The sequence below is a fragment of the Seriola aureovittata genome, chromosome 8, assembly GCF_021018895.1.
Source record: "Seriola aureovittata isolate HTS-2021-v1 ecotype China chromosome 8, ASM2101889v1, whole genome shotgun sequence".
Lineage (NCBI taxonomy): Eukaryota > Metazoa > Chordata > Actinopteri > Carangiformes > Carangidae > Seriola > Seriola aureovittata.
The window spans coordinates 16,424,573-16,438,072 of NC_079371.1; the positions used below are offsets into that span (position 1 = coordinate 16,424,573).

General features: G+C 40.1%; 1 protein-coding gene across 4 annotated transcripts; it reads right to left on the reverse strand.

The window, feature by feature from the left end:
* Positions 1-1,776: 1,776 nt before the first annotated feature.
* hmgxb3 (HMG box domain containing 3) lies at positions 1,777-13,297 on the reverse strand. Of its 4 annotated transcripts, none has more exons than XM_056382776.1 (21): positions 13,126-13,297; positions 12,400-12,560; positions 12,067-12,241; positions 10,888-11,388; positions 10,652-10,759; positions 10,343-10,477; positions 9,971-10,215; positions 9,519-9,628; positions 9,330-9,410; positions 9,023-9,105; positions 8,824-8,931; positions 8,525-8,665; positions 7,704-8,011; positions 7,443-7,570; positions 6,137-6,268; positions 5,784-5,968; positions 5,459-5,681; positions 4,929-5,062; positions 4,323-4,442; positions 3,809-4,018; positions 1,777-3,324 (listed from the first exon to the last, which is right to left on the reverse strand). In XM_056382776.1, exons 2-21 carry the CDS (start codon positions 12,537-12,539, stop codon positions 2,725-2,727), a joined length of 3,867 nt encoding a protein of 1,288 aa, XP_056238751.1. In that variant the 5' UTR covers positions 12,540-12,560; positions 13,126-13,297; the 3' UTR covers positions 1,777-2,724. The 4 variants fall into 4 exon arrangements, with proteins under 4 accessions (XP_056238751.1, XP_056238748.1, XP_056238749.1 ...); XM_056382773.1 differs by having other exon boundaries at positions 9,519-9,631; XM_056382774.1 differs by lacking the exon at positions 13,126-13,297 and adding an exon at positions 12,999-13,119 and having other exon boundaries at positions 9,519-9,631.
* Between the last annotated feature and the right edge of the window lie 203 nt (positions 13,298-13,500).

The following is a 13,500-nucleotide window of genomic DNA, read 5'->3' on the forward strand; positions in this document are numbered from 1 at the left end:
TTTATGAACTGCCAGACTTAATGAAGTATATTTTGAACAACAGTCTTTAATATCTGTTTTCAGAGATATTACCGCGTTTGAGTGAAGGTATAATTATCTCCCACTACACTCATTCCTACAGATCCTCTTTCTAACACTCTTCACATAACTGTGGCGTGTTTGTCCAAAAAAAATTCACTTGTCATTTTAATGATCTTTTTTAGCAACATCATAAACAAACATTCCTGAGGTTTGTCTTGATTTTTCTCCTTGATAATTTTGGTTTAAAACAATTTTTGTTTTCAGGTATGTAAAGTACATATAATGAACTTAATCGCACTGCTATACAATAAGTGGAAAGTTTAACTATGTTGTATAGTTGTGTTGGTCATTTTGGACTGATTTATTAGAATGATAGAGTCAATTCAAACCAAAGTTCTTACATTTGTTGAGTAAATATAATGATGTATCAGCAGTAAAATGTAAATATAAAACAAAGTGAGGCCAGACTAGTTGTTATGAAAAAACGGAGAGCTTTGTAGTGTTGTAGCTGGTGGTATGCCCACAGTGATGCATCATATTGCATGCAAAACATTATTCTGCAAAGTATAAAAAAAACAACATAAAAACAATATATCTCTTTCAAACTTATTGGATCAAAGTCCAATGAGTCCTTCACACACAATTACTGTAAATCCACAATCCTGATATAACTTCCCTTGTGGGAAAAACCCACAATTAGCAGCGATGTGGTGCTAAAAATGGGGTTATTACAAGAAGTCCAAACTAAGTGAGAATTGAAAAAAAAGATAAAATATGGCAGGGGTTGGTTTTAAATATGCATACATGTATAAAATCTATTAATCTGAAGAACTATAAGGTTAAGGTCCTGAAGACGGAGTGAACAACAAGCACTCTTGTTAATTGACAAGAGTAGACAACAATGTACGGTATGAGCCTCACTTTATTCTGTCAGAGTCTCTGCCTGAAGTAACATTTGATGCCAAAGAAGCTTCTTGTCCTGCTGTTTACACATTCTGCAGCTTTTTCGCTCTGTGGTGCTGAAGATAACCATGACATCCATGATGTTTGAAGCCTCTTTTCATATCACATGACTGGTATGGGAATGATAGTAATTCTGGTGAGCAGTTTTTATGAAGACATGAGTAAGAAACCGCTTCACAGTTGTTAGGTTTGTAGCCGACATAAGATTGCGTGTCACTCCACTTCTAATGAGTTATAAAAGAGTATTTGTAGATGAAGTCCAGCTACAAGAAGCTTCATCACTGTTTAGCTAATCACAAAAAATGTTGCTCCTCAATATTTTTAAATGTCACTAATAGCCACATGAGCAAATGCATTAGTAGGCAGGAGTAATACTGTATCAGACAACGATTTGTATTACCCATTAACTTAATGACTCAGATCATTTAACAGTTTTACTACAGTGAAGCTGACCATAAGTGTAAATTCATTTCTTTGTATTTATTTGTTGCATCAGCAGTTTAATTAACAGAATTTCACTAGTCAAGCTATTTCAATATTGTCTTTATCTACACAAAAGCTTGGCTGCTGCATTTTCTCCTGACTCACGGGTGTTGCTATTGAACACCTGAGACTTCAGTTTATGAACTAATTTGCATCATAACTGCCTGGGCAGCCGGAGTGCTCAAAAAAGCCTTGTTAGCTCATCACAAAGCATTACTGACCAATTCCAAAGAAAAAAAAAACAAAACAAAACAACAAAAAAACAGCAGTCAGTTTCACTTCTAAAGCAATTCATGCTGGCAGGTCCACTACATATCTCCAGTTTATTGTCAATGGCTAACTGGTGATTGGTTGACAAGAGTCAAGACAACTGATTGAATGCATCCTCGAATGGATATCCACTGAGAAGCCAGAATGATCCAAAATGAAGCAAAAGGCCAAAAGGTCCATCATCACATTATGATACAGTAAAATGAACAGATAGATTTTTTATCATCACTTTTCAAAAGCAAACATCGGTCGAAAAGGCAACAAGTGGCAGGTGAGAGGTAAGAGTGTAAAACACAAAGCAGTAATGTCTCTGGACATAAAAGGGCAATAAATATACAACTATTCACGGTTACGTATTCTTAGGCTTGAAGTAGCTGAGTTATAAATCCTGTTTATATTCGTTCAGTCACAGGAAAGCACTGATTTAGATTTAGGACTCAACTTTCTATCACCTTCACATACTTTTTCATTTCTTTTAACTCTTGGCACCACATTGGTAAAAGTGTTGCATTTACTCCACCATATTAACTTACACTTATTCGCGCACCCACTGTTATAGATAGTTAAAAATGACTTTGTAACCTGTAATTATAATGTATGTCTTTGTCAGTATGTTCACAGTAAACACTACTGAGCACTCTGCAGTCCACTTCTTCAAGATTCAACCCACTGCATCCATATTCAGCACATTTCCTCACATCAGAAAAACCTGTCAGCACTGTATAACTGATGAAGTGTGTTGTTGTACAGGCTAGTCCTTTACTAACAGTAAAATACTCTCTGGTACTTTCTGCTCCCTCAGGGTTAGAACTGTATTTCTCACACTCTTGGACGCTTCTGGTAGCACTTTCATCTCTCCTTATGGCATCTCCTTTTCCCACATGGCTCTTTTGTTCTGCAATCATCTCTTTGCATGCAGCCATCTTTACATTCAGTCCATGCCTCTGTCTGCCTGTTGATTCATCCAGCTGTCCATCCTAAACATTTTTATTCAGGCAGGACAACCTCATATGTTTCTGTCCCTCCCTCTTGTGTCTGTTCATCAATTACACTTCCTTCTTCTTCCTCTTTCTCTGTGTTGATCTGTGCCACTCCCAACCGGTACAGAGCATCCCTGATCACCACCTCTCCCGGCTGGCAGGCCTTCACCACTTGGTTGATCTGCTGGCTCACGATTTCCCTACTAGTGAGGTAATCTACCATACGGTTGTACAGGTAGTAATAGGCTGTGTTGCTGAAAACCACAGGTCGCCACCGTGCACGGTTCACAGAGGAACAGTCCTCTGATTTCTCTGTGGTGTCTTTCTCAGCTTTGTCTGTGTTTTCTTTCTGTTCTGGCCCCTCATCATCCTCTTCTTCCTTCTCTTTCTCCAGCTCAGCCACCAGGCTGATGTAGGGCTCCAGGTCTCTGCAGTGGGACATTGAGTGGTGCTCTGGAGCAGGAGGCTCCGGGGGCTGTTCTGCTCCAGGAGGATGAACCAGCCAGCAAGAAGAAGATTTGGTGATGGGGTGGACCTGCTGGTTCTCAGCTACCAAGGAAAGGTCAGCACTGTACGGCTGGTCTTGTAGCTCAGCACATGAAACAAACTGAAGAAGAAAAAGGAGAGCAACACTGAGCCTTAAGCAAAGAAAAAGAAAATACACAGGCCTTCAATTTTCAGCACAGAGATATGTATTAAAAAGATTGATCTTCGATCCAAATGTAACAAATAGGTAAACCCCACTAAAATCAAATAAAAAGATAAACCTGCTTTTTCTCAAATTGACTTAACAGTTTTTTTCATAGATTACCTAACTTTAGTTGAAAACAAAGACATGAAAACAAAGTTTTCAACTTTTACATAAATAACTTTGCAAACACAAACAAACCTGTATTTTTTCAATTTAGTTATCATCAGGTGACAAACAGAAAATCCACAAGTCACAACTTATCACTTGTGATTCATGTGAATATATATATGTGCATTGTCATATTATTACTTGTTGATCCTTTAACTCGTTTTGTTTTCATTTTAACCAGCAGAAGTCTGAGTTCCTTGACAGATAAGTAGGTTACACTGAAATCCCTCACCTCTGGCTTTTCAAAGGGATCACAGAAGCAGCCTTGGTTCCTGCCCCACATCTGGGTTGCCAGTTCTGGATACAGCATGTCTGTACAGAGTGCCACCTGACGGGCACAGTCACTAACATAGACTGGGGGCCAGTAGCGAGAGGACAGCAGCAGGTCGACGTGATCTCGAGCCGTCTCTCCTCTCACCAAGTATTTAGAGCCACACACCACCTGGTCACAAGAATGGGATAGTGGACAATTAGTGCACAAACAATTTCCAAACTTTTACAGAGGAATGTTATAAATACATGGAAAACATAAGGGGAACATTTGAGTTTTAGGCTCATATAACTTGAACAATTTTTGTTTTAGTTTTTCATACAGTACATGACTGCTTGTTGCATTTGGAGTTTTAAAAAACTACATTTTATATCAAAGCTTTGACACAAAGACATTGTTCATTTGGAGCTTTGAATGGACAGAAGAACAGATTTAGGTGACTGGTTATTAAACATTACAGAGCTACTGTTTTTACCTTGTGGGGGCAGACCTTAGACAGCTTGCCAGCAGTGAGGTGTGGAGGCGGCTGTGGCGCAGTGGAGAGGCCGCTATGAACAAGCGTGCACAATGAAATCAGAGAAGCCAGCAGCTCATTCTAACATAGAGGAAGACAGAAAGGAGACTTTTAAACATACTCACACACTGATATAAGTATATCAGAGATAAGTTTAACTCAAACTTTTAAAAAAAAATGAATCAGGAAGTCATCTTTCAGCCAGCTTCAAACTCCCATCAAAGCAAGCAAATCAACTTGCTGAAATACCCTTGAGCAAGTCCCAAAGTCCCTTCAACCCTGGGGTGCGGGGGAGGGGAGGGGGATTTCCTGTGCTTTAATCCAAGAATTTATCACATGATCAGCATATAACACTCGATATCTATCTACTATTTTACAGCCAACATGTTTACTTCAAGTCAATGACATACAACAAAAAAACATGTGCATAATAAGCGCATAGGCACATGCTTCTCTCTCCCTCACACACGCGCGCGCACACACACACACACACACACACACACACACACACACACACACACACACACACACACACACACACACACACACACACACACACACACACACCTTAGTGGAGCCTGACGTGATGTTCACCCCGCAGCCGTCCAGTATTGTTCTCAGCTCGTCTTCACTGTGATCCTCAATCTTGTCGAGTCTCAGCTGACCATCATGAATAAGACGCACCAGAACTGATGGATCTCCTGAAAGAGATGGTGTAAACCAATCTCATGGTCAACATAATGGAACCAAAACAAAGCTTTACGTACTTTAAGTACTGCATGCGATAATAACTTTAGCATAATGCTAACACAGAATTAGTTCAAACTGGAACCCTTGCATGACCTTTGCATATATTAAACTACTACAACCTACCCATAATAAACAAACCATATGATTGTTCTGAAACGAATGATCTTTTCCCACCTCTTTCCATTTGTTTCTCTATGAAGCTATGAATGTGTGATGTGTAACATGTGAGGGGTAGAATCACTTTTCCCTCATTTCTCACTTTCAGAAAAAATGTTCATGTTCATAATTGAAAAGTCAACTCACAGGATTAGTGCATATAAAATCTGATAGTTCAACAGGCTCAGTACCTGAGGGCTGCTCTGTGTGTGACAAGGCCTTGTCTTTCTCTGTGTTGATAACATTGGGACTCCTCATCAGAGGGGGGATGAAGGGAGCGATGATTGAAGCGTCCACACGTGTGATAGGGATGTCGGTGGGGAAAGCTGCCTGCTCGATAGCCTCACTCTCCATGGTCAGCCAGAAGTCATCCACATGTACCTCATCTGAGACTGTAAACTCAGGCCAGGTAAACTATGGAGACAGTGTGGTTCAGGGAAATGTAAGTTGCTGTCACTGCTAAATAGCTCGAAGAATGGGATTCATTTTGCAACAATTTTGAAATTACTCTATCACCTCCACATTCTTGAGCTCCAGCACGTTGCGCGTGTGTCGTTGTGCAATCTCCAGCTTGGGAGCAACACCACAAATGCCGCAGATCATATCGTTGTAATCTCGCACCGTCAGACACTCAAAGGCCCAGTAGCCACTCAGGAGAAGCTCTTGAATTTGGGATAACTCCTCAGGACTCAGTGCATGGACTGATGCAAAAGAGCAAAACACAGTGAGATTCATAGAGAACATACAGTGAAATACAGAAAGAACAAAATTGGCAATACAGAAAAAATGAAAAGTGACTATCAAAATCACATACAAAATGAAACACAATTGCAGTATTCATGTATGTAGTAGTGTAATCCACAATTTACCAGGATGATTGGGGATGTGGTCCAGTATAGTCCTGGCTGCCTGAGAGGGCGCTTGGCCCAGTCTAATGTTCACCCTGATCTTCAGGAGCAGGTCAATACTCACCAGTAATCTGTTCCCGATGTTGAACAAACCTGTTAAAAAAAAAGAAAGAGACATAAAAGGAATCAGTGTTTTAATTCTCTGAGAAAGCTACCGGCTTTACCACATTAGAAAAAAATAACATTGTCAGGAGACACTGTTTATATACACTTGATACACTGTGACAGAGCATTGCTGTTACCATAAACACACAAGAAAAATATTGTTGTTTAACTGTTATCTTCTGCTACGGTGGCCTTTAAGGACAGAGAAAATAAAAGAGTTAAAGCAGAAATATTAAGGGAAATATGCTACAAATAACAGAACATATACAAATAGATAACACACATGCAGCAATAATTGCTTCACTGGAAGTGCTCCAAGCCACTAGGGGAGGTGATAAATATATATATGCTTTATGATCCTAACCCAACTTAAAAGTTTTGATATTTTTGGTGAGAAATTAACCATTTAGATTTAAAATGTGTGGTCTGTTTTATCCGAAAAAATGCTGGTTTGGAAATTGGCAGCTTGCATTCCAGCTCCAGATATTACCATACCATATATAATAAATACATGTCTTATTTAACAGTTTAACAACAAAAACACCTCTTTGCACTTTGATGTTCTTATATGTACAGATACATCAGAACATTTCAGTGGAGGTGAATAGAGGCAGTGCGGTCTACATTCAATTTTGCTTTATTTTCTAAATTGATGCATTACGAGTCATTCCACTAGCTGATGAAGATGTGCGTATTGAGAAGGGAAGGAAATTCTGTAAAAACACTGAAGATAAAATATGATGATAGCAATTTTTCATTTAATAATTACACTTTTTGCATTTTTATATCAAAATGTACCACAATGCTGTGTCTGAAATATTTGTACTGCAAGCAAAACAACCACCATAGTTGTAGTTTTGGCCAAACAGCAAAAATACTGATGTAATTAAAGAAAAATCAAAATATGCAGCATGCATCAGACACAATTGTGGGATGATGTGCAAACAGCTACCACCCTTTAATTTTGAAAATGCTGAAAAGGCAGTCATACCCAGAAGTATACCCGAAATCTTTGAGGTACTCTGTGTGGACAAATGTACAGAGACTAGACAATTGGAGACAGTTAACCAAAAGTAAAGAGAATCTGCCAGGCTTCTGTCCTTGACCCTCAAAGAAAACATAGAAATACAATATACAAGTTGTTGAAAGAGCTGCTGTTTACCTGGATGCAGGTCAGTGAAGCTGTGCAGAGCCAGACACTGAACGTTGAGGCACACCTTGAGCTGAAGAGAAGCTGTCTGCACCAGGGCCTCAGTAAGCAGCCAGCAGTCTTCCTGCCCTGCCACAGTACTACAACATACAGGCGCACACACACACACACACACACACGCACACGCACACGCACACACGTAAACCACTAAATTGCGCTCTCTCTCTCTCTCTCTCAAAGTATCACTTTTCATCCCACTTCCCATTTTCTCACCTCTGACCTCCCTTGAAGAGAGGGTAGTTACACAGGCCACAGTGAGTAGCTGCTGATTCAAAGTACTGAGGCCACCCAGACTCAACCAGCGTCTCCGTCCCTGTGCTGTCTTCATGCTCCTGGTCACCTGGTTGAACCAAGATGATCTGGAGACTATTGAGCTCTTGGATGAGGTTTAATGTTTCCTGAAGCTCAGTCTCGCTTTCAGGAATCTGCAGGGAACGACGCAGTAGCTGCAGTGTATTTTGCCGCTGGATGTCCTTCTGAGCAGGACTCAGGGCCTGGTACGGATCCAGCAGCATCTCAGACTGAGAAAGGAAAACAAGAGTAATAAGAGAAATTTGTCCACATTAAATTATATAAAAGATAGTTACGATGTTAGCTTTAATAATCATTAAAGTGAAAGTGATTCATTGCTACAGCAAATAATAAAGATGAGAAGAAGGGAAGGTTTGTATATACAGGCTAGTTCATGCATTTCTACATGGTTAAATTAACTCCTGCAATAATTGGAGTGGACACATCTTAATGTCAGGATTAACAAAATAAAGTTTGAATATTATTAGTACTGAGACCAATAAAATGCTAACAGAATGTCTAAGAATGCTTAACAGTGAAAATAAGAACAAAATACAAATAAAAAAAGAGAAAAAACAGGGTTTTATGGCCTGGTGTTATCGGTCTTAAGTCTAGATTTATGAGTGCTAAGAGGAGGCTGCTCTGGAACTAGGATGTGTTGAGGCTCACACAGATGTTCAAGAGGTCAGAGATACAGCTGGAAAATAATCTTACAGTATCTGCACTTCAGAAAACATTTTCACCTTTGCTGCCTTGGTGTTCTTCTGAGTCAGCTCACATCCACATTTAGGGCACACTGCAGGTTTGTGTCTGTTCTTGTACATATAATCACAGGATGGGTTTTTACAGCGACCCCTGCCTCGTGCTGTGGACAGTCCCAAGTCCTAAGAGAGTAAAGACAAGCAAGAATGACACACAAATCAAGCCACAAGGGACATTCAGAGACAAAATTACATTCCACAAAGGAACATTGAGTGTAATCTAATAGAAAAAAGAAAATTTACAGCAGGCTAAATTGCACAAGGAATAGTTGTATACTGACAAAGTTAGAGACAGTGTGCTGTTTGAAAGGCACGACTGACAGGATATTCACTCTCCTATCAGTCAGTGAAGACACAGGCTGGCTTCCATCTGCTGGAGCAGGGGAATCCTATGGAAAGACATGCAGAAAGTGAGGGAACGAGATTAAATCTGCAGCTAGCTTTGCTGTTGTCTATTTGTGTTGTCTAGTGTGTAATAACCTGCTTGGCTGTGGTTGTCGTGACTGCTTGGCCGAGCTGCTTTAAAGTGCTGGGTTTTAGACCTGAGAAACTCTCTCTGGTCACTGAGGTTAGAAAAACAACCACATCAGCTGAGAGCAGAAAACCTCTGAAAGAACAGACACTTACTGTATACTGACACCTCACTTCCTCTCTGTGTAGTGAAGATAGTCGGCACATGCCAATAATAAGCACTGAATGAACATAAAATAAAACTGTATGCAAACTGCCCTGAAAGATTGCATTTAGTAAAGCTATATTAGAAATAAAATCAAATGATGCACAGTACCAGTTGATGATTTGTTGTTGTTTGCAGTCTGAAATTTTCCTTTGTCAGGTGGGACAGTTATGATCTGAAACAAGGCACGGCCTACAAACACAAGCAAATATGTAAATTCATATGGTAACAGCTTATTGACAGTTTATTGACAACACTGACAACAAAACATTTCCTGTGTGTTGCATGTTTTTATCTCACCTGTGCTGTAATAGGCAGGGAGGATGGGTCTGACAGGCCTCTTCTGAACAGTGGCACTGCTTCTGTCTGGACATTGGACTGTGGCACCTTTAGGACTGGGTTTCAATTGTCTACTTATAGACAGAGGGAAAGTATGTCGGGTAAGATGCAAACTACTCTCACAATAAAAACAATAAAAAACAGCAGCTATAACTATAACAGGTATTTGTCCCACACTTTTATACAATTCAGTGTTTCATTAACAGAAATATTTATGAAGACAGATAAAAGTAAGCCATGTGTGTAGTAACCAAAACTGAACACACGTGGGAACTTTGTTATGTATATGTACCTTCTACACTTAAAACCTTTAGTGCTGCAATCTGCAAATGTACAGTGCAGGTTTTACTCGCTACAGTCCACATGGTCAACATGCTATTAAAGTCCATGTTAATATATTAATGGATGCTCACTTTGTTTGTTCTTGTGGCTTGGTGCTGCTGCCCTCTGGTGGCTTCCCACCTGGAACTACATGCTGCTTTCTGGAGCGCCACTGAACTCGCCCTTCTTTTTTGCTCCCAGTGGTGTTTGTTTTACTGACATCAGCATTCCCCTCCTGAGCAGGGAGCTGTGTGGGTTGGCAGCTTTCATTAGGCTTGGTTTCAGCTCTCTGTGGAAACTGCTTTGATGCTGCTTCTTTCTCTTGTGTCTTCTTTGCCTAATATATAAAACAGGCAAAGTTGATTGACTTGAACCACAGGTCAAAACTGGAGCCAAAATCACTGTACTAATACTCAAAACTTCAACATCTCTAACTGTTTGTGCAGATATTGCTCCACACTTACAGCAGGTATCCATTTTCCACCCAAAAGGCTCCCACATTCAGGGCACGTTGGTGGCTTGTGGCGGGTGACATACACAAATGAACATCCAGGATTCAGACACCTCCCTCGCCCTCTCCTGGTGTATGTTTTCACAGACTGCAAAGAAGAGGAAAACAAGTTCATGTCTCTCAACTGTTACTACCACACCCACTAATCAGATTTTTCAAATATAGACAATGATATTCTTGATTTTCCTTTTCTGCATACAGACTATGATCGCCAGTTTTTGTGCTGACATTTCACAGCCGGATGAATGCCATGGGTGCTTACCATTTTATATGAAGGCTTGGCACTTTGTTCTGAACTGGCTCCTACAGAGACCATCATCACTGGGCCCACAGAGCTGATACCTGCCAAAGACTTGGGCTCTAGCAAGTTCTGAAGGGAGAAATCACGTCACCACGTTACTAACAAAACTGTTTTGTGACTAAAATAGTGAGCTACATATATTTTTAACTAATAAATTATAAATGAAGCATTTTTATATATCGTATATGTAGTCTCACCTGCGAGGGGATGATGGCAACCACCTGTGTAGTTTCCCCCTGTATTTGCTGCACCATCGTCCTGCCATAACCACTACTGGCAGCTCGTGTCTCATTTCCTTTCAGTGTTACCCCATTTGCTGTGAGGTCAGCGGAGCCCTGGATGTCTGTGGAGACCCAGACTTTGGATGAGACACAGGAGGAAGAGGAGGGTGGGATTCCTTGGAGGTCAGTGGAACGAGACACTACTGAAGTTTCCTCTGCTATCTCTTCAACAACAATGGGCTGCTCGGAAAGTTCCACCTCACCGGCCAACCCTAGAGCTGTCAACTGGGGCTCTTGGGCACTGGAGCCTGAGGGCAAGCCTCCTTCAGCTAGAGGCTCCAGAGACTCCATGCTCACCTCTGACTGGGAGCCTCCTGGCTGGTGATTTGAGGGGCTGCCTTTGGACAAGAGGAAGTAGCTGGCTCTAGGAAGGATCTTGCGGAAGCCTGGCAGGTCTTTGGAAGGACTGAGTGAGGACTGAGGTAAATACAAGGTTAGCATGATTATTCATAGAATAGTGTTGACATGACAGTAGACAGCAGTAAATTAGGCTGGTGCAGAGATAAAGCAGATAAAGCATCTTTAGTGGCAGCTAAATGTATTCACTACAAATTAAATCTTTTCAATATTCTACATGCATGCTCTGCTGTGTGGGATCATAAAGAAGGACTCAGCAGCGTAAGCCAAAACCAGCACTCTATGATCCACAAACAGTTTAAAGAAGATTGGCTTGGGTTGACTGCTCAGCACCACCTTTAAGTTACTACTGTATGTTCTATATGTTGACATGTTTTGTCAGAATATACATTACTATCACAGCAATTATTACATTTTCTAAAGAAAAATAAAGGTTCTATAGCCTAGCTTCGTTCCATTTACTGCAGACATTTTTTTGTAAATTATTATTTGTACTTTATTAATTAGTAAGTGATGATATTCAAATCAATCAATGTCAACTGTGTGAACTTCTTTTGGCACCAACTATGATTCAGATTCTCAAAGAAACTGGTAAATGCCATTTAACTCTAATCACAATAATAGCAGATATCTTTACTATCGATAGTCCAACTGAGTATTTACGTGATGAATGTTTGTATTTTTAATTAATCATAACAGGTTGATATGTACACACATAAAAAAGTTGGTGTAGCTTACTGTATCTATGCCCTCCTTCTCAGACTTGGCCTTCTCCAGATAGTAGGCTTTCTCAGCCACACTTAGCCTTTTCCAGCTCTCACTGATACGCTTGTTGATCTCTGACTGTGGCAGATTAGGTATATCCTGTTGCATAATCTGGTGAACATCAAAGTAGTATAGCAGGTAGGCAGACCTAAAACAGACAGATTCCATTTCTGCAATTAGCGCATGACAATGAGAGAGACATTTTTTACTTTTAGAGAATCAATCCCCGTTTAAGACAGAGCTGTACTTACTGCTATGATATTTTAACAGCAGTATGTGAAAGTCCTTTGGGCTATATGTAATTACCTAGGCTTCTTAGGTTTCTCAGCAGAGTCTTCTTGGGCTTTGCTCTTCCTCTTTTTTGGGGTAGCCACCTCCATTTGGCTGTAGCAGCTCTCCACCTCCTCAGTGACTTTCACCACCTCATACACCTCCACTTTCTCCATGATTTCCAAAGATGGGGTCAACTTGAAAAAGTATGAATATAAGAATGAGATTAGTTTGTTGGTCATGTTTAACCCTTCATGAAGGCAGACTTAACTGCAGGTAGTTTATGTCAGAGTGCAATAATTTTGGCTAAACATAGGTGTAAAGGCATTACATAATACTAATGCTAACACCCTAATTTGAAAGCGAAAGTTTCACCAGTACACCAAGACTGTGCAGCGTCACTCTGTGCTTTGATGAAAACACTAGATTTGTGAAGCTTATTATTACAGTAAATAGCTATATCACAGCTGACGAGAAGCAAGTAGATACACTTTATCTGATATAAGCTGCTGCAAATAGGACAGTGTGACTGCTGGCCGGTACTTCATACAGAGAGAATGTAGCACTGCAGTGTCTTAGTTAAAATAAAATAAAATAGAAACGTGTCATGCATAGCTCTTACAGAGACCACTAACCTATAGCGCTAACATGTTACAGACACTGGTCCTTCCCTGCTTTAAAAGTAGGTTTAATGGCGTGTGTTTATACTGCCTGCACAGTCCCTGAATTATCCAATGAAATGCCTTCTTGTTGAAGCCTTACCTACGATGGCCCGAGGCTCTAGGAACTGCGTCGAACAACCTTTAGAAGTCGCCTAAATTGTAAGGCATTATGCCAACGGTAGTTACAGCTGAAATGTGTCTATGCTTCATAATATTTCGGAGATTTTCGATGCATTTATGTCTGTAAAGTACTTTGGTTTCTCGTCGACTTGTAAAAAAAAAACATGGCGGTTTGTTGCTATGGTCTTCAACCAATCAAATGCCGAAATGAACAAGTACGGGCCAATCACAGAAAACGTTTTTGACACGTGAAAGTAAGGCGTGCGTCCCATGGATTGATTATTTATTTATTTATTTATTTATTTATTTATTTATTTATTTATTTATTTATTTATTTATTTATTTATTTATTTAT

Excerpts from the sequence above, each read along its gene's own strand:
- hmgxb3 (XM_056382773.1), bottom strand. The coding sequence starts at position 12,539 with ATGGAGAAAGTGGAGGTGTATGAGGTGGTGAAAGTCACTGAGGAGGTG. Across the intron at positions 10,216-10,342 it reads GTGGAAAATGGATACCTGCT|GCAAAGAAGACACAAGAGAA; the intron begins GTAAGTGTGGAG and ends TTTATATATTAG. Across the intron at positions 5,682-5,783 it reads TGGAGCTCAAGAATGTGGAG|TTTACCTGGCCTGAGTTTAC; the intron begins GTGATAGAGTAA and ends CTGTCTCCATAG.